The sequence below is a fragment of the Chanodichthys erythropterus genome, chromosome 5, assembly GCF_024489055.1.
Source record: "Chanodichthys erythropterus isolate Z2021 chromosome 5, ASM2448905v1, whole genome shotgun sequence".
Classification (NCBI taxonomy): domain Eukaryota; kingdom Metazoa; phylum Chordata; class Actinopteri; order Cypriniformes; family Xenocyprididae; genus Chanodichthys; species Chanodichthys erythropterus.
The window spans coordinates 1,127,501-1,153,682 of record NC_090225.1 but is presented as its reverse complement, the minus strand read 5'-3'; the positions used below and the strand labels follow the sequence as shown (position 1 = coordinate 1,153,682).

General features: G+C 35.0%; 1 protein-coding gene across 3 annotated transcripts in view; it reads right to left on the bottom strand.

Annotated features, from left to right (window-relative positions):
• Nucleotides 1-26,182, bottom strand: part of anapc1 (anaphase promoting complex subunit 1) — an 84,777-nt gene that overhangs the window by 6,216 nt on the left and 52,379 nt on the right. For all 3 annotated transcript variants that reach the window (XR_010895177.1, XM_067385591.1, XM_067385592.1), the window contains exons 31-45: nt 25,416-25,550; nt 24,835-24,917; nt 22,757-22,835; nt 20,428-20,502; nt 16,098-16,168; nt 15,834-15,924; nt 15,683-15,736; nt 15,413-15,606; nt 13,522-13,608; nt 12,269-12,386; nt 10,805-10,882; nt 10,654-10,721; nt 9,753-9,891; nt 9,357-9,443; nt 5,006-5,101 (exon numbers count right to left, since the gene is read on the bottom strand). Coding sequence is in view for 2 of the 3 variants with exons in the window: in XM_067385591.1 (XP_067241692.1) it covers nt 5,006-5,101; nt 9,357-9,443; nt 9,753-9,891; nt 10,654-10,721; nt 10,805-10,882; nt 12,269-12,386; nt 13,522-13,608; nt 15,413-15,606; nt 15,683-15,736; nt 15,834-15,924; nt 16,098-16,168; nt 20,428-20,502; nt 22,757-22,835; nt 24,835-24,917; nt 25,416-25,550 (1,455 nt within the window). In the remaining variant the exon portion in view is untranslated. The remainder of the gene's footprint in view (nt 1-5,005; nt 5,102-9,356; nt 9,444-9,752; nt 9,892-10,653; nt 10,722-10,804; nt 10,883-12,268; nt 12,387-13,521; nt 13,609-15,412; nt 15,607-15,682; nt 15,737-15,833; nt 15,925-16,097; nt 16,169-20,427; nt 20,503-22,756; nt 22,836-24,834; nt 24,918-25,415; nt 25,551-26,182) is intronic.

The window sequence follows — 26,182 nt, the reverse complement described above, 5'->3', positions numbered from 1 at the left end:
TTATATCTCGCAATTCTGACTATAATTCACAATTCTGATTTTATCTCTCACAATTCTGACTTTATATCTCTCAATTCTGACTATAATTCACAATTCTGACTTTATATCTCGCAATTCTGACTTTATATCACGCAATTCTGACTATAATTCACAATTCTGATTTTATATCTCGCAATTCTGACTATAATTCACAATTCTGATTTTATATCTCACAATTCTGACTTTATATCTTGCAATTCTGCCTATAATTCACAATTCTGATTTTATATATCACAATTCCGACTTTATATCAAGTAATTCTGACTTTATACCTCACAATTCTGACTTTATATCTTGCAATTCTGACTTAATATCAAGTAATTCTGACTTTATACCTCACAATTCCGACTTTATATCTCACAATTCTGACATTATATCAAGCAATTCTGACTTTATATTAAGTAATTCTGACTTTATATCTCACAATTCTGACTTAATATCAAGTATTTCTGACTTTATATTAAGTAATTCTGACTATAATTCACAATTCTGACTTTATATCACGCAATTCTGACTATAATTCACAATTCTGACTTTATATTTAGTAATTCTGACTTTATATTAAGTAATTCTGACTTTATATCTGGCAATTGACTACAATTCACAATTCTGACTTTATATCTCACAATTCTGACTTAATATCAAGTAATTCTGACATTATATCAAGCAATTCTGACTTTATATCTGGCAAATCTGACTATAATTCACAATTCTGACTTTATATCTAGTAATTCTGACTTTATATCAAGTAATTCTGACTTTATATCTCACAATTCTGACTTTATATCTGGCAATTGACTATAATTCACAATTCTGACTTTATATCAATTCTGACTTTATATCTAACAATTCTGACTTTATATCAAGTAATTCTGACTATATCTGGCAATTCTGACTATAATTCACAATTCTGATTTTATCTCTCACAATTCTGACTTTATATCTCTCAATTCTGACTATAATTCACAATTCTGATTTTATATCTCACAATTCTGACTTTATATCTTGCAATTCTGCCTATAATTCACAATTCTGATTTTATATATCACAATTCCGACTTTATATCAAGTAATTCTGACTTTATATTAAGTAATTCTGACTTTATATCAAGTAATTCTGACTTTATATCAAGTAATTCTGACTTTATATCTGGCAATTGACTATAATTCACAATTCTGACTTTATATCTAGTAATTCTGACTTTATATCAAGTAATTCTGACTTTATATCAAGTAATTCTGACTTTATATCTGGCAATTGACTATAATTCACAATTCTGACTTTATATCTCACAATTCTGACATTATATCAAGTAATTCTGACATTATATCAAGTAATTCTGACTTTATATCAAGTAATTCTGACTTTATATCTCACAATTCTGACTTTATATCTCACAATTCTGACTTTATATCTCACAATTCTGACTTTATATCTCACAATTCTGACTTTATATCTCACAATTCTGACTTAATATCAAGTAATTCTGACTTTATACCTCGTAATTCTGACTTTATACCTCGTAATTCTGACTTTATATCTCACAATTCTGACTTTATATCTCACAATTCTGACTTTATATCTCACAATTCTGACTTTATATCTCACAATTCTGACTTTATATCTCACAATTCTGACTTTATATCTCACAATTCTGACTTTATATCTGTCAATTGACTAATTCACAATTCTGACTTTATATCTAGTAATTCTGACTTTATATCTCACAATTCTGACTTTATATCTCACAATTCTGACATTATATCTGTCAATTGACTATAATTCACAATTCTGACTTTATATCAATTCTGACTTTATATCTCCCAATTCTGACTTTATATCTCCCAATTCTGACTTTATATCAAGTAATTCTGACTTTATATCAACTAATTCTGACTTTATATCAACTAATTCTGACTTTATATCTCGCAATTCTGACTTTATATCTCGCAATTCTGACTATAATTCGCAATTCTGACTTTATATCAATTCTGACTTTATATCAATTCTGACTTTATATCAATTCTGACTTTATATCAATTCTGACTTTATATCAATTCTGACTTTATATCAATTCTGACTTTATATCAATTCTGACTTTATATCAATTCTGACTTTATATCAATTCTGACTTTATATCAATTCTGACTTTATATCAATTCTGACTTTATATCAATTCTGACTTTATATCAATTCTGACTTTATATCAATTCTGACTTTATATCAATTCTGACTTTATATCAATTCTGACTTTATATCAATTCTGACTTTATATCAATTCTGACTTTATATCAATTCTGACTTTATATCAATTCTGACTTTATATCTCGCAATTCTGACTTTATATCTCGCAATTCTGACTATAATTCACAATTCTGACTTTATATCAAGCAATTCTGACTTTATATCAAGTAATTCTGACTTTATATCAAGTAATTCTGACTTTATATCTGGCAATTCTGACTTTATATCTCACAATTCTGACTTTATATCTCACAATTCTGACTTTATATCTGTCAATTGACTATAATTCACAATTCTGACTTTATATCTCGCAATTCTGACTTTATATCTCGCAATTCTGACTTTATATCTCGCAATTCTGACTTTATATCTCGCAATTCTGACTTTATATCTCGCAATTCTGACTTTATATCAATTCTGACTTTATATCAATTCTGACTTTATATCAATTCTGACTTTATATCAATTCTGACTTTATATCAACTAATTCTGACTTTATATCAACTAATTCTGACTTTATATCAACTAATTCTGACTTTATATCTCGCAATTCTGACTTTTTATCTCGCAATTCTGACTATAATTCACAATTCTGACTTTATATCTCGCAATTCTGACTTTATATCTCGCAATTCTGACTATAATTCACAATTCTGACTTTATATCTCGCAATTCTGACTTTATATCTCGCAATTCTGACTTTATATCTCGCAATTCTGACTTTATATCTCGCAATTCTGACTTTATATCTCGCAATTCTGAATTTATATCTCGCAATTCTGACTTTATATCTCGCAATTCTGACTTTATATCAAGTAATTCTGACTTTATACCTCACAATTCTGACATTATATCAAGCAATTCTGACTTTATATCAAGTAATTCTGACTTTATATCAAGTAATTCTGACTTTATATCTGGCAATTGACTATAATTCACAATTCTGACTTTATATCAAGTAATTCTGACTTTATATCTCACAATTCTGACTTTATATCAAGTAATTCTGACTTTATATCTCACAATTCTGACTTTATATCTCACAATTCTGACTTTATATCTCGCAATTCTCACTTTATATCTCGCAATTCTCACTTTATATCTCGCAATTCTCACTTTATATCTCGCAATTCTCACTTTATATCTCGCAATTCTCACTTTATATCTCGCAATTCTCACTTTATATCTCGCAATTCTCACTTTATATCTGTCAATTGACTATAATTCACAATTCTGACTTTATATCAAGTATTTCTGACTTTATATCTCGCAATTCTGACTTTATATCAAGTAATTCTGACTTTATATCTCACAATTCTGACTTTATATCTCACAATTCTGACTTTATATCAACTAATTCTGACTTTATATCTCGCAATTCTGACTATAATTCACAATTCTGACTTTATATCTCGCAATTCTGACTTTTTATCTCGCAATTCTGACTATAATTCACAATTCTGACTTTATATCTCGCAATTCTGACTTTATATCTCACAATTCTGACATTATATCAAGCAATTCTGACTTTATATCTAACAATTCTGACTTTATATCAAGTAATTCTGACTTTATATCAACTAATTCTGACTTTATATCTGGCAATTGACTATAATTCACAATTCTGACTTTATATCAAGTAATTCTGACTTTATATCTCACAATTCTGACTTTATATCTGTCAATTGACTATAATTCACAATTCTGACTTTATATTAAGTAATTCTGACTTTATATCTCACAATTCTGACTTTATATCTCACAATTCTGACTTTATATCTCACAATTCTGACTATATCTCGCAATTCTGACTATATCTCGCAATTCTGACTATATCTCGCAATTCTGACTATAATTCACAATTCTGACTTTATATCAAGTAATTCTGACTTTATATCAACTAATTCTGACTTTATATCTCGCAATTCTGACTTTATATCTCGCAATTCTGACTATAATTCACAATTCTGACTTTATATCAACTAATTCTGACTTTATATCAACTAATTCTGACTTTATATCTCGCAATTCTGACTTTATATCTCGCAATTCTGACTTTATATCTCGCAATTCTGACTTTATATCTCGCAATTCTGACTTTATATCTCGCAATTCTGACTTTATATCTCGCAATTCTGACTTTATATCTCGCAATTCTGACTATAATTCACAATTTTGACTTTATATCTCGCAATTCTGACTTTATATCACGCAATTCTGACTTATATCATGCAATTACCTTTTTTATTTTTATTTCATGGCGGAAACAAGCTTCCATATTAAATTGTATAAAAGTCACAGTAAAGACATTTATGATGTTATAATTCCATTTTAAATAAATGCTGTTCTTTTGAACTTTGTTTACATCAAAAGAATCTTAAAGAATCATGGTTTCCACAAAAATATTTTCAACATTGATAAAAATAAATTTTTCTTGAGCAGGAAATCATATCAGAATGATTTCTGAAGGATCATGTGACACTGAAGACTGAAGTGATGATGCTGAAAATTCAGCTTTGATCACAGAAATAAATTATATTTTACTGTTTATTCACATAGAAAACACTTATTTTAAATTTTAATATTTCACACTGTGTTTTTGATTAAATAAATGCAGCCTTGGTGAGCACTGAAAAGTTTAGATACAAAAAAAGTAATTAAAAATGCACTATTTACCCAATATTTTCATGTATTTTTAATGACATGCTTTACTGTAACTGACCTGGTCAATAGAGATGTGTGTTGGCAGCATCTCTGGGTTTTCCTGTGTCACACATTCATACAGAATTGCTGACAATAAGGCCACAGTCTCCTGCTTCTGTAGAAACAAGACAGCATGTGTAAACTACATCAACACAATTTACAACTTAGTGCAACTGTGGCATGAAGCTGATTACTACAGAAAATATAGTTTTCCCTCAGTTTGAAATGGAAATGTTTATTGCAATCCACTTAACGGAAGCATAGCAGGAAAGTGGGTCAAACGTACTCTTATGGTTACTGTATTTGTTAATATTTATAGCTACTGTGACGCACAAACTGTTCCAAAACATGGTGAGTCGCCTCAGAAGGCAACACTTCAAGGCATCATAAGACACACTCTTGATATGCATTACGTTGCCTCATAATTTTCGATAGTTATTCTAAAGTAGCTCTCAAGAATCCATCACAAAGGCAATCCCAGAATGTGCTATAATAAGTATTCAAGAAATGTCAATTATAAACGTATATATTATTCATTGAATATTAAAGAACTATCATTAAAATAAATTAAAAATTGATTATTTTACCCCCAATTTGTGTGATATGAATATCGTTTTGCTATTTGAATATTATGCCATTAGTTTAACAACAAGTTCACGTCTATCTCTGCTGATAATAACGGCACAGAGTCTCCAGAAGTCATTTCATCTGCTCTTCTACCTCATACAGTAGGAAAGAAATGACAATAAACCTACTTTGATGTATATTCTTTTGAAACTGAAAGCTTTTATTTGTGGTCCCGCCTGCTCACCTGCTGAGCTTCCATTATAAGAGTATTTACTATAAACACATTTCCCGTTTGTTTATACACAATGAGTAGGCGAGTTGCATTATTGTATGTTGTATTTGGCAACATGCTAGATAGTGTCCAGAGATCTTAAAGAAATGTTCATGGGTTTGTACATTTTTTTTATTTAATTCTTCTGTACAAAAATGTTGTATTAATAAGCAACGGAGTTGTCCTTCAAGTATCATTGCACATACTGTATCAACTTTACATGGTCATGATATGACATGTCACACTGGTGTCATATTAAGAAGTTTATTTTATATGTTTATCCTAGTGCAATTCTTTCTAAGTGCATTGCATGCAGTAAGAAAGTTGGCAGCTTTAAAATGTAGATTTCTAGTTGAATTTACCATAAAGATACAGGGGGAAAATCCCCCTAGAAGTCAAGAGTTTCAGTAAGATTAAATTACTAATATTCAAGGGCCAGTTGTTCAAAAAGTTTAATCTGGATCAGAATGATCTGGATTTGGAAATCCCATGTTTTGCTATTCAGGATCAGGTAATCCATCTTACTTTTGTGCTGGATTTTCAAAGTAAAATTGGATTGGATCACCCTGATCCAGGTACACACCGTTTCAGATGGATTATTAGTGCTCTACGGAGCCCCTAAAGGGACATGGTGATAGAGAGAGTAAAAAAACCCCAAAACATTTCAATGCTTTGAGAAATGTTGCAAGAACTTTTTACTGGTTCACCTCTTATGACTGTGCCAATGTAGTTTACAAACAGTGATACAAAACACTTTGAATTACATGTAATATTTTTGTTTTTGATATTTACAGCTGTTTGGGGATTATTTTATTGCACCAAAATGTCTTTTACACTTTACAGCAAGTTATTGAAAGACTAAATATGTAGCCTAAAGTCTACTTTCCAATGTCTTTAACAGTTAAACTAATCAAGATGTTGTGTGTTTGACCAGTTTTAAAGTTTTATTACGTTTTTGTTCCTGAAATCCCCCCTTTTGATGGGATCAGATTTTTTGGATCAAAGGTTTCCCGATCTTACTAAAAAGTTTTGAAAACAAATTGATGATTTTATCGAGATCAAAACCAAGATTGGATTTTTTGATCTAATCTGATTCAGACTCCTTTTTTCCCTTCGAACAACCCATTATCAAGATTTGATCATATCCGATAGCCAAAATCCAATCAGATTACTTTTGAACAACTGGCCCCAAATCACACAAATGATCCATTTTGGATCCAAAATGATTATTTTCCCCCAAAACTGACACGCTTCCATCCCAGATTACTCTACACATGTTTGTGCTTATTTTTGCAAACTGAGGGAAGCCTAAATCATAGTGTTGTCAAAAATACTGATATTTCGATATTCGGTTCACGAGTGTTTCGTGGCTTATTAACAGTCAAATACACAAAAATAATGTCACGATGCCCATCTTGGTGAGTAGTAGTGAGTAAAACTGTAACAGTTCAGGAAGAAAACGTAAGCCTAGAATTGAAATCGTTTGTTTTCTTATTCTTCTGCTGTTCGAGTCTACGGTAACCCATAGAACCGTATAGTAAAAAGTTATGAAATTTGGCACACAGATAGAGGAGAGTCTGAAATGTTACCATAGCAAATTTTGAGTCTCTACTTCAAACCCTCTAGCGCCACCACCAGTTCAAATATTCACTCGTTTATGCTCATAACTTTTGACGCGCAAGTCCTAGAAACAAATTCTTTCTTCCTCTGATTCCATGACTCACGCTGATCTGAATGCACCCTATGACGTCATTTCCATCATTCAAATTTTGAATTTTCCGAAAAACCTACTTTTTCGAACTCCTCCTAAAGGGTTTGTCCAATTTGCATGAAATTTAGTATGTAGCATCTACTCACATTCCAGGCAAAAAGTTATTAAAAGATTTTTGATCGGGCAATTCGTTCTCGTATAACGCATCATCAAATTTGACGGCGAGCACAAAAAAATTGTTTTTATGCTGTATCTTCACAATGATTTGGTGTTTTGACACCAAACTGGGTAAATATCATAACAGGCATGACTTGGGAGTACGTGTACAGTATCGAGATAGGAAAAATTTATATTTTTGCTTAGAAATTTTGAATGCCTTGTCCTAAAATCATAAGGATGGTCTCCTTAGATTCCTTGAGGCATGGCGGGTTGAACAATATCCTAATTTCTTTGGTCGGCCATTTTGAATTTTGTCACAAAATGCTGTGTTTTACAAATGCATGAACGTATCATTACCAAAATTGGTATGATTCATCAAAGCCATGTTCTGACCAGGTTTAGGACCTCTAAAGTTTTAGGTCAGCGCCCCCTAGCGGTCAACCGATATAATGAAGAAAAAAAAGAAAAGCTAATAACATGAAAAATTCAATGTATTGTCATTTAAATTACATTATTAGATGTCGTACGATACCAAATTTGCCATATTCTACCATACTTACTGTAAGCCATAACGAATTTTATTCAAAACCTACTTTTTCAAACTCCTCCTCCAAAATTTGTCAGATTCGTATGAAATTTGGTTTGTAGCATTTACAGACACTCGTGACAAAAAGTTATTAAACATTTTTTGATAGACCCAACCGTTGTTTTATACTGCGCCAACAAATTTTACTCCCAGCAAAATGGATATGCGGCTGTATCTTTGCAAAAGTTTTGTGTATTGACACGAAACTTGGTACATGTCATCACAGGCATGACTTGAGGGTGCATGCAGAGTTTCGTCACAGCGCCACCTACTGCTCAGAAGTTATAAACTATGTTAGTGCTTTAACAGAGTAATTTGTTTATATGTTTTTATTTTATTGCCGTTTATTTGTTTTTTGAATTTAGTTTACAGTTTGAAATCAAGCTACCCCATTGTAAAAATGCAAATACTCTGAGTGAGCAAATATTTACGTGAGATATTTCTTGTAATGGTAATTTATCAACAAATATATATGAATAAAAGCTTAAAATTAAAATCTGTCATCATATGAAGTGATCTCTTCAGAAGAAATTATTGATTGCCTAGACTTTGCCAAAAAAAGAAATATTAAAAATATTTATTTGACAGTATTTGCAGTATTTTTCCCTGTGGTATCGAATATTGATATTTTTTAAGTTAGAAATTACAGTTTCATGAGAAGGATGCTGGTGAAAAAACTTATAACAGAACCCAGAACATTCCTCTAAGATGAAAATAACCCATAATAATCCTCTAACAATCCATAAACATAAAAACCAAAGGCTGTTCTGATAAACACTGATGTGAAAACTCTTCATCTGTCAAAGATGTTTAAAAAGAAAATATTAATTACCACACAGTTGCATCCTGCAATGTGTAAATTGAGGCCTTTCACTTTACCTAAACAGTTTTTTAAAGATCAAGCTGTCTCAGTAGAGTGAAATTTTGTCTCTGACAGCTATTTAGAATCCACATCTCTTTCCTTACAAATGCAAACGGCAAACTGACAGACCTTCAGCTCTGTAGGGACATGAACACTTTTTTTCCAACTGCACGAACCAAGTGCTTTGCCTTAAAAAACATGTTTACGCTCTCACATGCTTCATGTTTTCCGAGGCCCTGCAGAAGTACTCGGCAAAGGAGACCAAAGCAGCGTCTGAGGTGAAGGTTGAGATGGCCTCGGGCTGTGTAGGAGACGAACAAAAGAGTGGGAGGGGAGGGAAAATTAGCTCATTGACATGAAAAAATATATTTGTGGCAGTTTGAAAGAACACATAATGCTGAATTAATCCAATTAGGAACACAAGACTTCGGCAAACATCCGGAAATATCTATATACTTTTATCCTCTGTGTTTGCATGAGCGGTTTAACGCTTGAATTATATTGCAGCTTTACAAACAGATATTTGACACAGTACATATTGACAAATGTCGGCCAAACCAGTTTGCGGACAGAAGCTTTTTCATAATATATTTTGGGCACACAGACCGACCTTAAAAGTGCGAACTTCAGTGCTTCTATTGTTGAGGTTGGGGGCCAGTAAACTCTTCCAGCCTTGAGGGTCGTCCTTGTACGGGAGCTGTCCGGCACGCAGCTTCACGTAGAGAATGCCGTCTCTGGATAGGATGGATCTAGAAAACACAATGTGCTCAAATGGTCACAATTAACTTAAGTTCCGTTCCAAAACCTAGTGAGCTGGCCTGCTGTCTACATAGGGAGCTGTCTTGTTAAGCAGCATACTAACTGAAATGGAACTTAAGTGACTTGTGATGCACAAATAGAGCTGATATTGATTAGTTTGAGACGTCAGCATGTCATTAAGCATAAAACTAAACTAGCGTTCAAAAGTTTGGGATCTGTGAGATTTTTTAATGTTTTTAAAAGAAGTCTATTTCATAACAGAAAACATTTGTAACACTATAAATGTCACTTTTGATCAGCTGAATCCATCCTTGATGAATAAAAGTATTAAATTGTAATACAATTTAAAGCTGATCTATAATGCCCCTTTCACAAGATGTAATATAAGTCTCTGGTGTTTCCCCCACAGATCATTTATTATAGCTTGTCAAATTTGCTCCTATTTGGGTGTGAGCAAAAACACGCCGTTTTTGTGTGTGTCCCTTTAAATGCAAATGAGCTGCTGTCTGTGCATCCCCCTCTTCTGGAAAGGGGGCGGAGCTTTAACAGCTCAACAACAACAAAGCTGGAGAATCCCACGCATCCAAAATGACTGTTTTCAGCCTTACATTGTTCAAACCAGAGTCGACACTGACTACCTATTGGGAAAGTCTTCGCATCTGGACCATGGCTATGATGCCTCAAAATACTGCCTGGATAGACAGCTCACTAGGTTTTGGAACGAAGCTCAAAGCCGTTTAGTTCAGACTTACTGCAGATGATGGGTTCCTTTACTGATGTCAATGTTTAGCTCCCAATATCTTGGACCTTTTACCTTAATCTGGATGTGATGAGAAAAAAACATTAAGGTCAGATTTAGTGAGTGCATATGAGCCATACATAAGTGGAAGTTTAATCTGTTACCCGTTTCAGAAGGTGAAGTTCAGGCAGCATGGTGGGAGCCATCAACTCCACGGTCGTCTCTTCGTACCACTGCGTCTCCTATTAAACATATACCACATGCATGCACAGACAGATTAGACGTGCATCACGACGTATACGTCTGCTATGCGTGACTCTATGCCTGCGTGAGCAAAGACGTCTTTGTAATTGCCATGAACAGCTGGTTCCCTTCCTTTGGCTGGCGTCATGTAATTGAAAAGATGAGTCCTCTCAAAGCAGCAGGGGAGACACGGTCAGACGCCACGGTCAACCTTCAACAGTCCTTTGCTGTGTTTATCACCCAAGAATCTCTTTGATGTGGCCTAATGGCCTCACATGCAGTGTGACGTCTAGTGCTAATTACAACAAACGGCATTCAAACCCATTTTAAGGAAGTGAAATGCGATTTGAACAAAGAACTGAGAAGGAATCATGAGTCAGATCTGAATGTGAGTTTGTAGTGCACTTTTGATGAGGCTTATAGACCTGGAGGTTGAAGGTCAAATTTATCCTTAAAGGATTAGTTCACTTCAGAATGTAAATTTCATGATAATTTACTCACCTCCATGTCATTTTCTTTCTTCAGTGGAAAAGAAATGAAGGTTTCTGAGGAAATCATTCCAGGATTTTTCTCCATATAGTGGACTTCACTGGGGTTCAACGGGTTGAAGGTCCAAATGTCAGTTTCAGTGCAGCTTCAAAGAGCTCTACATGATCCCAGACGAGGAATAAGAGTCTTATCTAGAGAAACCATCGGACATTTTATAAAAAAAATAACAATTTATATAGTTTTTAACCACAAATTCTCGTCTTGCACTGCTCTGTGAAGCTCCACGCATGACGTAATCATGTTGGAAAGGTCACACATGACGTAGGTGGAAGTTTACAAAGCAAACGTCAAAGACTAAGTCAAATGCCCTTTACAATGTTGGATAATTTTGAAGTTGGAGGAAAAAGTGAGATGGAGTTTTTCTACCATGGTACTTCCACCAGATCACGTGACCTTTCCAACATGATTACGTCATGCGTGGAGCATCTCAGCAGTGCAAGACGAGCATTTGTGGTTATAAAGTATATAAAATATTTATTATTTTTATTAAATGGGCGATGGTTTCTCTAGATGAGACTCTTATTCCTCGTCTGGGATCATGTAGAGCTCTTTGAAGCTGCACTGAAACTGACATTTGGACCTTCAACCCGTTGAACCCCAGTGAAGTCCACTATATGGAGAAAAATCCTGGAATGTTTTCCTCAAAAACCTTCTGAAGAAAGAAAGACATGAACATTTTGGATGACATGGAGGAGAGTAAATTTTAATTCTCAAGTCAACTAATCCTTCGTTAATATAAAATATAAAAGCTTATTGTAAAAATAAATAACCATAATAATAGTATATAAATAATTAAATGCATGCTTTGAAAGACGTGCGGCACGTGCAGTGCATACCTTGTAGGTGACATCTAGCAAAGCATAGCAGGGTTTGAGAGTGTCCACGTCTACAGGCACCAGAAGACGAGGTTCTGCTGCGAGCACAGCCAGGTGGCGCAACGCCTGGAGGTGATATCTTCAAACAAGAACAGGAACATATGTTTAGGAGAAACGAAACAAGCTGATTTATACTTGTGACCTAAAACTCGACACATCTGCCAGCCTGACTGTAGTTAACAACTCAGGAGTACATGTTTCAGTTACTGTCAAGTCAAAAGTCATCTCTTTTCTTTGTGGTAGTAGCAGAAATCAAATACAGTCTCCTCAGAAAGTATGGTACAATTTGGGCACCCTTACAAACTGATGCACTCTGACACCTTTCTATCAGAACCAGCATTAACTTCTGGAGCAATTTGAGCTACAGTATCTCGTCTGTTGGATCGGACCACACGTGCATCAATGAGACTTGTCCGCCCATGTCTCCGGTTCACCACTGTTCCTTCCTTGGACACTTTTGATGCAGACCGGGAACACCCCACAAGAGCTGCAGTTTTGGAGATGCTCTGATCCAGTCGTTTAGCTTCACAATTTGTTCCTTGTCAAACTCACTCAAATCCTTACGCTTGCCCATTTTTCCTGCTTCTAACACATCAACTTTGAGGACAAAAGGTTCACTTGCTGCCTAATATATCCACCCACTAACAGGAGCCGTGATGATCAGTGTTATTCACTTATTTACTCAATGTTATGAACAGGATGTGGAATAGTGTGTTTTGTCAATAAAATAAAGAAAATTGGGCATTTTATCCAATTAATAAAAAAAATAACCAGTCAACTAGAGCTAAGATTCAAATCAAATCAAGCAGCTAATATACAGTATGCGATTTCAGACGCAGCTTAGACTTACTGTTTTATTTAAAACAATTATTTTTGTAAAATGTTTCATTTGAATCATTTTTTTTTTAAATAAATGCCACTTGCTTTGATGTTCTGTCATCTAATGCAAAGACATTCACACATTTTTAAGAGTGACTCATTTGTGTGAATAATTTTTGGTTCTATTTATGTATAAAAGGACACGTCGACACCATGCAGATACAGGCAATTAACACAAACACATTCACGATTCTGGGTAACAAGTTTCATTTACAGTAAAAGCGAAAGAGGTTTTCCTCAGAAGTGAAGACAATACAGACATATTTGCTCATTGTGGCATGTGTGTGTTTGTGTGTGTTTGTGTGTGTGTGTGTTAGCAGCTGATGTGCGACAACCTGTTGTCTGTGCTGTGAGCAGGAAAGTGAGGATAAAGTGCACAAAGGAGGGCAGCAATGGCAGAGTTGGAGGTGCTGAGGGTGTACCTGTGGAAAAAAGGAATAAAATGTCAGTGTTTTTGATTGACAGCATATTTAGTGAGGTAAACGTAAATCGCCGAACAATGCATGTGAACTGTCATTGGAAAATTAGCGCAAAAAAAAACAAAAAAAAACAATGGACACACAAGCAGCACATTCAATTGTGCCAGGAGGCAATATTTCAGAGTGCACGTGACACACACAATTGTGTTGCGAGGGGAAAATTGGTCATCCATTGTTCACCGGTACTATTTATGCTCTTTTCAAAGGCCTCACTTAAAAATAATGGCCGAGTTGAAGAGTGCACTCGAACAGGTTCTGACAGGACGAGAGGCTCTTACTGTGCCCTTCATTGACCTGGTTAGAGGTCACATTGTTTTGCTTTAAAGAGCCTGTGTACCGGCCCTCCACATCACCTGCTGCTTGCTGCATCACATACGTGCGTTTCCATACATTTGTTATAAGACATTTTACGCAGCAAGAATGTAGGGCGGCATTTTTGCCTAAAGGTAAATTATGTGAGATTCTTTGAAAATTAATTAAAGTGGACCCATAATGCCCCCAGAATGTGTGTGTGAAGTTTCAACTCAAAATACCCCACAGATCATTTATTATAGCTTGTCAAATTTGAAAAAAAACATGGCGTTTTTGTGTGTGTCCCTTTAAATGCAAATGAGCTGCTGCTCCCGCCCCCTTTCCAGAAGAGGGCGGAGCTTTAACAGCTCAAAAAAGCTGGAGAATCTCACGCAGCCAAAATGAGGAAAGTGTTCAGCCTTACATTGTTCAAACCGGAGTCGACACTGATGGAGAGACTCAGGAAGAAGTTACAACTTTTAGACGTTTCTGAATGGTTAGTGGATAAATTGATGTAGTTGCTGTGGAGTTGATTCAACTCATCCACTAGCATGTGCCGTCATGTTCATCTTTTGTGTTGAATTGACCCTCGTTTGGTGTAAAATGACGGCATGACAACAACACTCTACTACAACAACTCTTCCTCTTCTCTAAAGCAGCCCAACATGGCCCCGCCCCCTTTGTTGTGTGTTCTCGGGGGCGTGGTTTATGTAAATTTTAGGGTTTGTGATGTCACCAATCCGGGAAGAAGCTCGTTGTAGTCCTTAAACAGCGATTTCTGTAAAAGAAAATCTCTTTGCATTGAACTTTGAGCGTCGTAACTTTGCAGATGTTGTTTATGATCAAACAGCAACATTACACACTAACTAAAGTTAAAAAAGTCAAATCATATTCAAGTGTGAATGACATGAGGATGAGTAAATGATGACAGGATGAACTGTAATGCATTATTTGGCAGAGAATAAAATGTGGGGTCAAAGGAGATCAAGAAGCCATTTTGTAATAAAGGAGGTATTATGATAAAAAGCTATTATTATAGACGAAAATACAGTAAAGCTTTATCCGCGGTTATAAATAAACTGTAGCTGACACGTTCTCATGCATTGCTTGGCTGTATACCAGCAACCTTTGTCCTGAGGAATCATTCATGCCTGTGTGGGATGAGTTTAATATAGTCCTTAAACCCAGAAACACATTGTGCATTTGCATTTTTTGACCAGTTCCATCAAGTCCATTGGTTTAATATCTGAAATAAGGTCTGGTTTGAACAAGCTCAAGATACTTATTTTCATTTTTTATTATACAACATAAAATATATTATGCTTGCAAACACTTCTAAATAAATGCATAATGACTATAAAATGGGTAGTATGGGTAAAAAAGCTGATGTGATATGAATTTCAAATGTTTCACTGAATGGTATTATGGTTTTTAAATCAAATCAAACTCAACCAACCTCCCTCCGCCCAAGAAGAGCAGGCCCAGGGCCATGTGATGGGCCATGTGAAAGCCATAGTTCATCTCGCCAAAGGTGCGTTTGTGGAGGAAGCGGCACAGCTGCAACACTTTCAAGTTCCCTGAACCGGCCATGACCATAGAAACCGCCAAGAGGACCATGCTCAAGCACGTCTGCAGGTTATACTGCCCTGTCTGGAGGATATGGAAAGATTTTTGACTTTTTTTGATGACATCAGGATGGAAGCCACTGATGTCAAACGATACTTACCACCGTAGCCGTAGAGGTCGTCAGACCCTGCATGAAGTTTCGGGCAAATTTGTACTAAAGGGGAAAGAAAATGGTAAGAATATTCAGAGAACGTTCAGAAAAATCACAGTTAATTCTGTAGGGGGGAGGGGGGGAGTAAATGTCCTCTTACTAAACAGTCAAAAGCATCTGAATTTGCAGACCCAGCAAACCGGAATCCCACGGCCAGGCATCCTCCGGCAATTATATAGTCATGAGCTTGACTGTGGAAACAGTGACAACTTTATTTCTCTCATCCAGTCATCAAAGGAACAAAAACCCTCAATGGAAATGCATGAGGAACATTATAGAAAACACCTCCAGATGAATGAGAGAAAGTCTGTGGGCATAAGGATCTCCTACAAATCATGAGTCGATAAAAAGAAATGCTACTCACACTAAGGTCTCCATGTTAAGATCCTCAGAGACTGATGTCTGCTCCTGGTTTCCAATGTTTTCTTTGATGATCTGAAAACATGCTTATTTTTAGATTTAAACATATTAAATGGGCCCGACACCGTCTAAACGACATCATCTCTGTTCATTAACAATGACTGATAATGTGTAAACTCAATGTTAGAGGCCAGCGACGGTAAAATGGAACACTTTTTGCATTTATTTAAAGTTTTATCCATTTGTGGTTTCCGTAAATGTTTGAGAGAACCTTTGGCATACATTGATAGAATGTTCGTATGGAAGCTTTTCCGCCACTAATTAGAAAAAAAAAAAAGATAACTGCGACCTTTTCTCACAATTCTGACTTACAATTGCGAATTATAAAGTCAGAATTGCAAATTATTGCGAGATATAAAGTCAGAATTGTGAGATATATAGTCAGAATTGCGAGATATAAAGTGAGAATTGCGTGATATAAAGTCAGAATTGCGTGATATAAAGTCAGAATTGCGAGTTATAAAGTCAGAATTGCGAGTTATAAAGTCAGAATTGCGAGATATAAAGTCAGAATTGCGTGATATGAAGTCAGAATTGCGAGATATAAAGTCAGAATTGCGTGATATGAAGTCAGAATTGCGTGATATGAAGTCAGAATTGCGTGATATAAAGTCAGAATTGCGAGTTATAAAGTCAGAATTGCGAGATATAAAGTCAGAATTACAAGATATTAAGTCAGAATTGCGAGATATAAAGTCAGAATTAATTGATATGAAGTCAGAATTGCGTGATATAAAGTCAGAATTGCGTGATATAAAGTCAGAATTGCGAGTTATAAAGTCAGAATTAATTGATATGAAGTCAGAATTGCGAGATATAAAGTCAGAATTGCGAGTTATAAAGTCAGAATTGCGAGATATAAAGTCAGAATTGCGTGATATAAAGTCAGAATTGCGTGATATAAAGTCAGAATTGCGTGATATAAAGTCAGAATTGCGAGTTATAAAGTCAGAATTGCGAGTTATAAAGTCAGAATTGCGTGATATGAAGTCAGAATTGCGTGATATGAAGTCAGAATTGCGTGATATGAAGTCAGAATTAATTGATATAGTCAGAATTGCGAGATATAAAGTCAGAATTGCGAGATATGAAGTCAGAATTAATTGATATAGTCAGAATTGCGAGATATAAAGTGAGAATTGCGAGATATAAAGTGAGAATTGCGAGATATAAAGTGAGAATTGCGAGATATAAAGTCAGAATTGCGTGATATAGTCAGAATTGCGAGATATAAAGTGAGAATTGCGAGATATAAAGTGAGAATTGCGAGATATAAAGTGAGAATTGCGTGATATAAAGTCAGAATTGCGAGTTATAAAGTCAGAATTAATTGATATGAAGTCAGAATTGCGTGATATGAAGTCAGAATTGCGAGATATGAAGTCAGAATTAATTGATATAGTCAGAATTGCGAGATATAAAGTGAGAATTGCGAGATAGAAAGTGAGAATTGCGAGATATAAAGTCAGAATTGCGAGTTATAAAGTCAGAATTGCGAGTTATAAAGTCAGAATTGCGAGTTATAAAGTCAGAATTAATTGATATGAAGTCAGAATTGCGAGTTATAAAGTCAGAATTAATTGATATGAAGTCAGAATTGCGTGATATGAAGTCAGAATTGCGAGATATAAAGTGAGAATTGCGAGATATAAAGTGAGAATTGCGTGATATAAAGTCAGAATTGCGAGTTATAAAGTCAGAATTAATTGATATGAAGTCAGAATTGCGTGATATGAAGTCAGAATTGCGAGATATGAAGTCAGAATTAATTGATATAGTCAGAATTGCGAGATATAAAGTGAGAATTGCGAGATAGAAAGTGAGAATTGCGAGATATAAAGTCAGAATTGCGAGTTATAAAGTCAGAATTGCGAGTTATAAAGTCAGAATTGCGAGTTATAAAGTCAGAATTAATTGATATGAAGTCAGAATTGCGAGTTATAAAGTCAGAATTGCGAGTTATAAAGTCAGAATTAATTGATATGAAGTCAGAATTGCGTGATATGAAGTCAGAATTGCGTGATATGAAGTCAGAATTAATTGATATAGTCAGAATTGCGAGATATAAAGTCAGAATTGCGAGATATGAAGTCAGAATTAATTGATATAGTCAGAATTGCGAGATATAAAGTGAGAATTGCGAGATATAAAGTCAGAATTGCGTGATATGAAGTCAGAATTGCGAGATATAAAGTGAGAATTGCGAGATATAAAGTGAGAATTGCGAGATATAAAGTCAGAATTGCGTGATATAGTCAGAATTGCGAGATATAAAGTGAGAATTGCGAGATATAAAGTCAGAATTGCGAGATATAAAGTCAGAATTGCGTGATATGAAGTCAGAATTGCGAGTTATAAAGTCAGAATTAATTGATATGAAGTCAGAATTGCGTGATATGAAGTCAGAATTGCGAGATATGAAGTCAGAATTAATTGATATAGTCAGAATTGCGAGATATAAAGTGAGAATTGCGAGATATAAAGTGAGAATTGCGAGATATAAAGTCAGAATTGCGAGTTATAAAGTCAGAATTGCGAGTTATAAAGTCAGAATTGCGAGTTATAAAGTCAGAATTAATTGATATGAAGTCAGAATTGCGAGTTATAAAGTCAGAATTGCGAGTTATAAAGTCAGAATTAATTGATATGAAGTCAGAATTGCGTGATATGAAGTCAGAATTGCGAGATATAAAGTGAGAATTGCGAGATATAAAGTGAGAATTGCGTGATATAGTCAGAATTGCGAGATATAAAGTCAGAATTGCGAGATATAAAGTCAGAATTGCGAGATATAGTCAGAATTGCGAGATATAGTCAGAATTGCGAGATATAAAGTGAGAATTGCGAGATATAAAGTGAGAATTGCGAGATATAAAGTGAGAATTGCGAGATATAAAGTGAGAATTGCGAGATATAAAGTGAGAATTGCGAGATATAAAGTGAGAATTGCGAGATATAAAGTCAGAATTGCGAGATATAAAGTCAGAATTGCGAGATATAAAGTCAGAATTGCGAGATATAAAGTCAGAATTGCGAGATATAAAGTGAGAATTGCGAGATATAAAGTCAGAATTGCGAGATATAAAGTCAGAATTGCGAGATATGAAGTCAGAATTAATTGATATAGTCAGAATTGCGAGATATAAAGTCAGAATTGCGAGATATAAAGTGAGAATTGCGAGATATAAAGTCAGAATTGCGAGATATAAAGTCAGAATTGCGAGATATAAAGTGAGAATTGCGAGATATAAAGTGAGAATTGCGAGATATAAAGTCAGAATTGCGTGATATAAAGTCAGAATTGCGTGATATAAAGTCAGAATTGCGAGATATAAAGTCAGAATTGCGAGATATGAAGTCAGAATTAATTGATATAGTCAGAATTGCGAGATACAAAGTCAGAATTGCGAGATATAAAGTCAGAATCGCGAGATATAAAGTCAGAATTGCGAGATATAAAGTCAGAATTGCGTGATATAAAGTCAGAATTGCGAGATATAAAGTCAGAATTGCGAGATATAAAGTCAGAATCGCGAGATATAAAGTCAGAATTGCAAGATATAAAGTCAGAATTGCAAGATATAAAGTCAGAATTAATTGATATGAAGTCAGAATTGCGAGATATAAAGTCAGAATCGCGAGATATAAAGTCAGAATTGCGAGATATAAAGTCAGAATTGCAAGATATAAAGTCAGAATTAATTGATATGAAGTCAGAATTGCGAATACCAAAATTCTGAGAAAAAAAGTCAGAATTGTGAAATAAAATGTTGCAATTATCCTTTTTATTATTTATTTCATGGCAGAAACAAGCATCCATAAGTTTAGCATTCAAACATTTCAGAAACACACTTGAAAACTGAACTAATTGGTCTGTTCTTTTTCGCATACAAAAATAAGAAAATAAAAGCAACTAGATTAACAGAAACAGTCAGTTTTGTACAAAACACTCTCGGAGCGACGACTGCAGGACTTCTGGGTGACTGTCTAAATAAACTGGATCTGCAAGAACTGCAATATAGTGAATTTACCTCACTATTAAGAGACACTTTTGAGATCTCTCAATGACCTGCACACCACCTCTGCAGTGAAGTGACCCAACAGTTCCGCATTTCACAACAAGTGTGTGTAAATATTTGACCAACCTATGAACTTACAAGGAAGAGGGAAGCAAAAACATGACCTGAGGCAAAAATGTGCTTCCTCTTTTGAGAAACTAGAAACAGAACGCAATGCGGGATCAGTCCCCGCAATATGCTAGAGCTCCAACACACCTGAGGCACATTACTGGTCACCCAATCAGCATTGGGAAAGATCTCGTCCCACATGATAAGACATCTGGCCAGCGTCTGTAGAAAGAACAAAGACACAGCTGCTAAACGATTGAGCGCTTGCTATGAATACACATTTTATGCTGAACTGTTTGTACATCCCTTTCTTTAGAAGCATTCATGTTTATTGGTTAAATCCTGTTTCAAAACCTAGTGAGCTTTTGCTTGCCTACTTGGCAGATGCCTGCTAAGGGACTGATCGCACAAAACATTTTTGCATTTATAAATGTGAGAATGGAATAGAGGAAAAAAAATTAACCTTTTTAAACTTAAAACAAAAATTTTTTTGCGAGTTTGGCAAAAGCATTTGCATGTATCTATCCACCTTTTATTACAATGAGGAAGCAAGCTTTAAAATTTATAAAGTTATAAAGTCCGAATTGCATGAAAAAGTCAGAATTGCCTGATATACAGTCAGAATTGTGATATAAAGTCAGAATTGCGTGATATAAAGTCAGAATTGCGAGATATAAAGTCAGAATTGCGAGATATAAAGTCAGAATTGCGGATTATAGTCAGAATTGCAAATTATAAAGTCAGAATTGCATGAAAAAGTCCGAATTGCATGAAAAAGTCCGAATTGCATGGAAAAGTACGAATTGCATGAAAAAGTCAGAATTGCCTGATATACAGTCAGAATTGCGAGATATAAAGTCAGAACTATGCGGAAGCAAGCTTTAAAATATATTTCTGTGAATGTGCAAGACTTCTGATTCGTAAGCAGTTATAGGTAAATAACTAAAAGAACAACAAAGTGCAGTAAACAGTAAAACTATTTGCGCTAAATCAGTGTTCATAATTACGACAACACATTAACAATGTATTAAGAAATGCCAGTTTGCAAAATCAAGCAGCATAACAAGCTGTTCTGTACAGCTAAAAATAACAATGTGGATGACACTTTAAATTTACAAAAGGCCACTTCCGCTGTTGTGTTAAAGGTTCCGTAGAACGTCTTTTCACAAGATGTAATATAAGTCTAAGGTGTCTCCTGAATGTGTCTGAAGCTCAAAATACCCCATAGATTTTTTTTAAATTAATTTTATGCGCCGATTCAGGCTGCGGCCCCTTTAAATCTCTCGCTCCCTGCCCCCCCGAGCTCTCGACTATAAGTGCAGTTATACGGTGCATAAAGTTCACACAGCTAATATAACCATCAAATGGATCTTTACAAGATGTTCGTCATGTATGCTGCATGCATGCGTCGGATCATGTGAGTAAAGTATTTATTTGGATGTTTACATTTGATTCTGAATGAGTTTGATGGTGCTCCGTGGCTAAAGCTAACATTACACACTGCTGGAGAGATTTATAAAGAATGAAGTTGTGTTTATGAATTATACAGACTGCAAGTGTTTAACAATGAAAATAACGACGGCTCTTGTCTCCATGAATACAGTAATAAACGATGGTAACTTTAACTACGTTTAACAGTACATTAGCAACATGCTAACGAAACATTTAGAAAGACAATTTACAAATATCACTAAAAATATCATGATATCATGGATCATGTCAGTTATTATCGCTCCATCTGCCATTTTTCACTGTTGTTCTTGCTTGCTTACCTAGTCTGATGATTCAGCTGTGCACAGATCCAGACGTTAATACTGGCTGCCCTTGTGTAATGCCTTGAACATGAGCTGGCATATGCAAATATTGGGGGCGTACATATTAATGATCCCAACTGTTACATAACAGTCAGTGTTATGTTGAGATTCGCCTGTTCTTCGGAGGTCGTTTAAACAAATGAGATTTATATAAGAAGGAGGAAACAATGGAGTTTGAGACTCACTGTATGTCATTTCCATGTACTGAACTCTTGTTATTCAACTATGCCAAGATAAATTTTTCATTCGATGGCACCTTTAAAAATAAGGTGTACAGAATAAATTAGATTTAAAAACAGCAATCTGGGATCTTTTTTTTTTTGCAATGCATTATGGGATCGACTTCTCATTAAAGGATATGTGTGATAATACTACTGAATTTGGTCAAAGAAGATTTCTTGGAGGGCAGCATAAATTACTACTTTTTTGGACATCAATAAAGGCAGCATTAAGGTTTTGGAAAAGTACCAGAAGGAAGTAATGTTTCTGTTGGTTAACAAGCACAGCAGGCTACAATGACCCCATATGTGACCTAAAAAGCCATCGTAAAACATGAGAACACTTGGTGTGACTGAACCCACAGTGAGGTGTTAATGTGTCCCTGTGAGCCCAGAGGCCCGAATTAACTTCTGATGGCTGTCGGCGCTTTAACGCTCTCTCACCCTCAGCAGCAAAAACTCAGGCTTGATGAAGTCCAGCAGGAACATGGTGTCTGGGGCTTTCAGCCAATCAGCTATAGACCTGGAGGAGTCCAGAGACATAGGTGTGAATGTGAGAGAGCAGACAGGGCGAAAGAAGCCAGCTTCAATCTAGCACTGCACTTAAGAACTGAGGAAGATGGCTGCCTTTTTCACACAGAGACACAAAGCATTGCATATACTTAACTGAATGGGATTTTAAAATACTCTTTCCTATCCTCGTTTATTGCACAGAGACAAATTTTTCTGAAGAGTGTAACACAGTAACTCTTTAGACTGTTTGAGGGGCCCAACAACTTCTACATCAACCAATGCAGAGAATTTGGTGTGGAACTATCTGTTTGTTCAACAATGGAAGACAAAAAGGGCAGAAGGGACTCTATGGCAGTAAATGTTTGTGCCAAATTTGGTGGTATTACCAGGGATTTTGAGGTTTGGTTGGTGAATGATTTTGTTTTGGCACCTTCAGAAAACTGTAACTCGACTTTTCAGTCATTTTTTGTAGGATTACAACAAATCAAACTTTATTTTGAAGTTTCTTTAAAAGAGAATGTGATAAGCAATAACTAATTTTTGAAAATTTGCTCACTGCGACTCATTTTGCCAGCATGGTTCACGTATATTTGCATAATATTTTTGCTGCAGCTAGTGTGTTGTTATCATTAACTAAAACTACTACAAATTATTTTTGGTAATTGAAATAAAGATTAAATAAAAGTATAGATATTAGATGAAAAACAAACTTACTAATATTACGCAAAAAAAAAAAAAATGATATAAATATAAATTAATAAATAAAAAAAACTAAATAGATATATTTATGAAAAAACTAATAAATGTCACAAAAGCACGTAAAATTAATAACATTTAAATGAAAATATAAAAATAAAAGCCAATTAAAAATATTATGAAACACTTTAATAGTATATATACACACACATGTGACCCGTGCTGGCAAATTGAGTTGCAATGAGCCAGTTTTCAAAACTTATTGTTATTTTCACATTCAAACAATAAAAAAATGACTGAGCTACACTCGTTTGGTAGAGTCAATTTTGAGAAAAATAGAGTTCAAATTTTCTGAAGGTGCCAAAACAAAATCACCAACCAAACCTTGAAGGGATAGTTCACCCAAAAATTAAAATGATCCCATGATTTACTCACCCTCAAGCCATCTTAGGTGTATATGACTATCTTCTTTCAGACAAACACAATCAGAGATATATTTAAAAAATATTCTGCCTCTTCCAAGCTTTATAATGGCAGTGGCGAGATTTTGAAGCCCAAAAAAGTGCATCTATCCATCATAAATATAATCCATACGACTCCAGGGGGTTAATAAAGACCTTCTGAAGAGAAGCCATGGGTTTTTGTAAGAAAAATATCCATATTTATAACTTAACTATAATAAATAGCTTCCGACAGACGGCCGTACACAAGTCGAGTTCCAGTGTAAGATTGACCTCTGACCCCACGCATGAGCCAAGCTCAGAGGATAGAGCAAAACACCAAATTAGAAGTCTAAAATGATAATTTTACAGAGAAATGTCAGAGGATTGAGTTTGTTTGAACCGCGAGAAGCGTCTAAACTTACGATACTCCTACATTCTGCGTCATACATCAGGTCAGAGGTCACTCTTCCGCTGGTACTCGACTTGTGTACGGCCATCTGCCTGAAGCCACTTATTTTAGTTTATAAACTTTTAAATATGGATATTTTTCTTACAAAAACCCATCACTTCTCTTCAGAAGGTCTTTATTAACCCTCTGGAGTCATATGGATTATATTTATGATGGATAGATGCATTTTTTCGGCTTCAAAATCTCGCCCCTCATTCACTCCCATTATAAAGCTTGGAAGAGCCAGAATATTTTTAAATACATCTCTGATTGTGTTTGTCTGAAAGAAGATAGTCATATACACCTAGAATGGCTTGAGGGCAAGTAAATCATGAGATCATTTTCATTTTTGGATGAATTATCCCTTTGATGTGCTTTTAGAAATATAACTAAAGTGAGTGAATAAAAAAAATAAAACTCACCTATTATTTGTTTTCAGGTAAATCATGGCTAGAGCAAGTGTTGCACCAGGACAGGTCACGTCCACATTGATCGTGTCTCCCTCCTAATAAAGAACATCACATTTAATTTAACTCTGTTTTGACTTTATTAGATAATACAACAACACTATTAATTTATAAATATAATGAAACATGCAAAATTTAAATAAATTTTAAAAAATATAAATAAATTGTGCGGGAAAACATACTTGTGTGTAATTCACACCAATAATATCAAATCAATGTTAAAAACTGTGCTCAGATCAGTTATATAAATCTGAATCTCGTTCTATTTTAAGTCTACTAATTACTATTCTGCATCTGGTTTTTGCTAATTATATATATAATACATAATATATACATATACAGTATATATATATATATATATAAAGCAGCATACTTCTTTTGTGTATTGTTCACATTGACTTCAGCAGATAGTACGACAGTGTGTTCTGAACAAACCCTCGCGTTCTCATACAATAATATAAACTGAAGCATGAGCACAGCAGAGGTGTGGCATCATTCTCAGCACAGATGAATATCTGCCGTCCTCATGACTCCACCTTGATCTGATAGCTGGGAGACTTGTGCTTCTCTCTGTTGATACCGGCATGAGTGCGGCGATGACCTCCCACCATATACTGATAGAGCTGCTCCGGCACGTTCAGGTCGGTCATCCCGATCAGGTTACTGCCGTGCTGCGGGGAAGCGGAGAGCAAACAGCTGGTGAGCGTGGGAATAACTGCGGCTCCATCTCCCAGACAGTCACAATGCAGGATTCTCCTGAATGAGCTTTACTGATAAACACTACTGCATCCCTAACACACAGACTGACGGCCGTTCACACCAAAGAACCATTTATTTATCAGTCTCTCAGGATCACTGTGAAGCTGTCAAGCCACGCCCTAGCAACCAAACAGAGTACTCTAGCAACCGTTTAGCAAGACCTATATCTCTGCATCAGAATATCGTAGAAACATGGGTGTTGGCTCTTTTGACTGGTGTTAGCAAACACGCTAGTCATGCTAATGAGTAGCTACATGCTAATAATAATTAGCTAAAGGTCAAAACATCAAAAATGATGAGTAAAAAATACTAACAACATGCTAATCGTGTTAACACGCTAATAGTCTTAACATGCTAGCAACATGCCAATTCTGTTAGCATCAAGCTAACATGTGTTACCATAATGCTAACAACATGTTAACCATTTGCCTTATGTTAACAACATGCTAACCATGTTTGTTTATGCTAACATCATGTTATTTTGTTAGCATCATGCTAGCAACTAACAACATGCTAATCCTGTCAACATCATGCTCACAACATG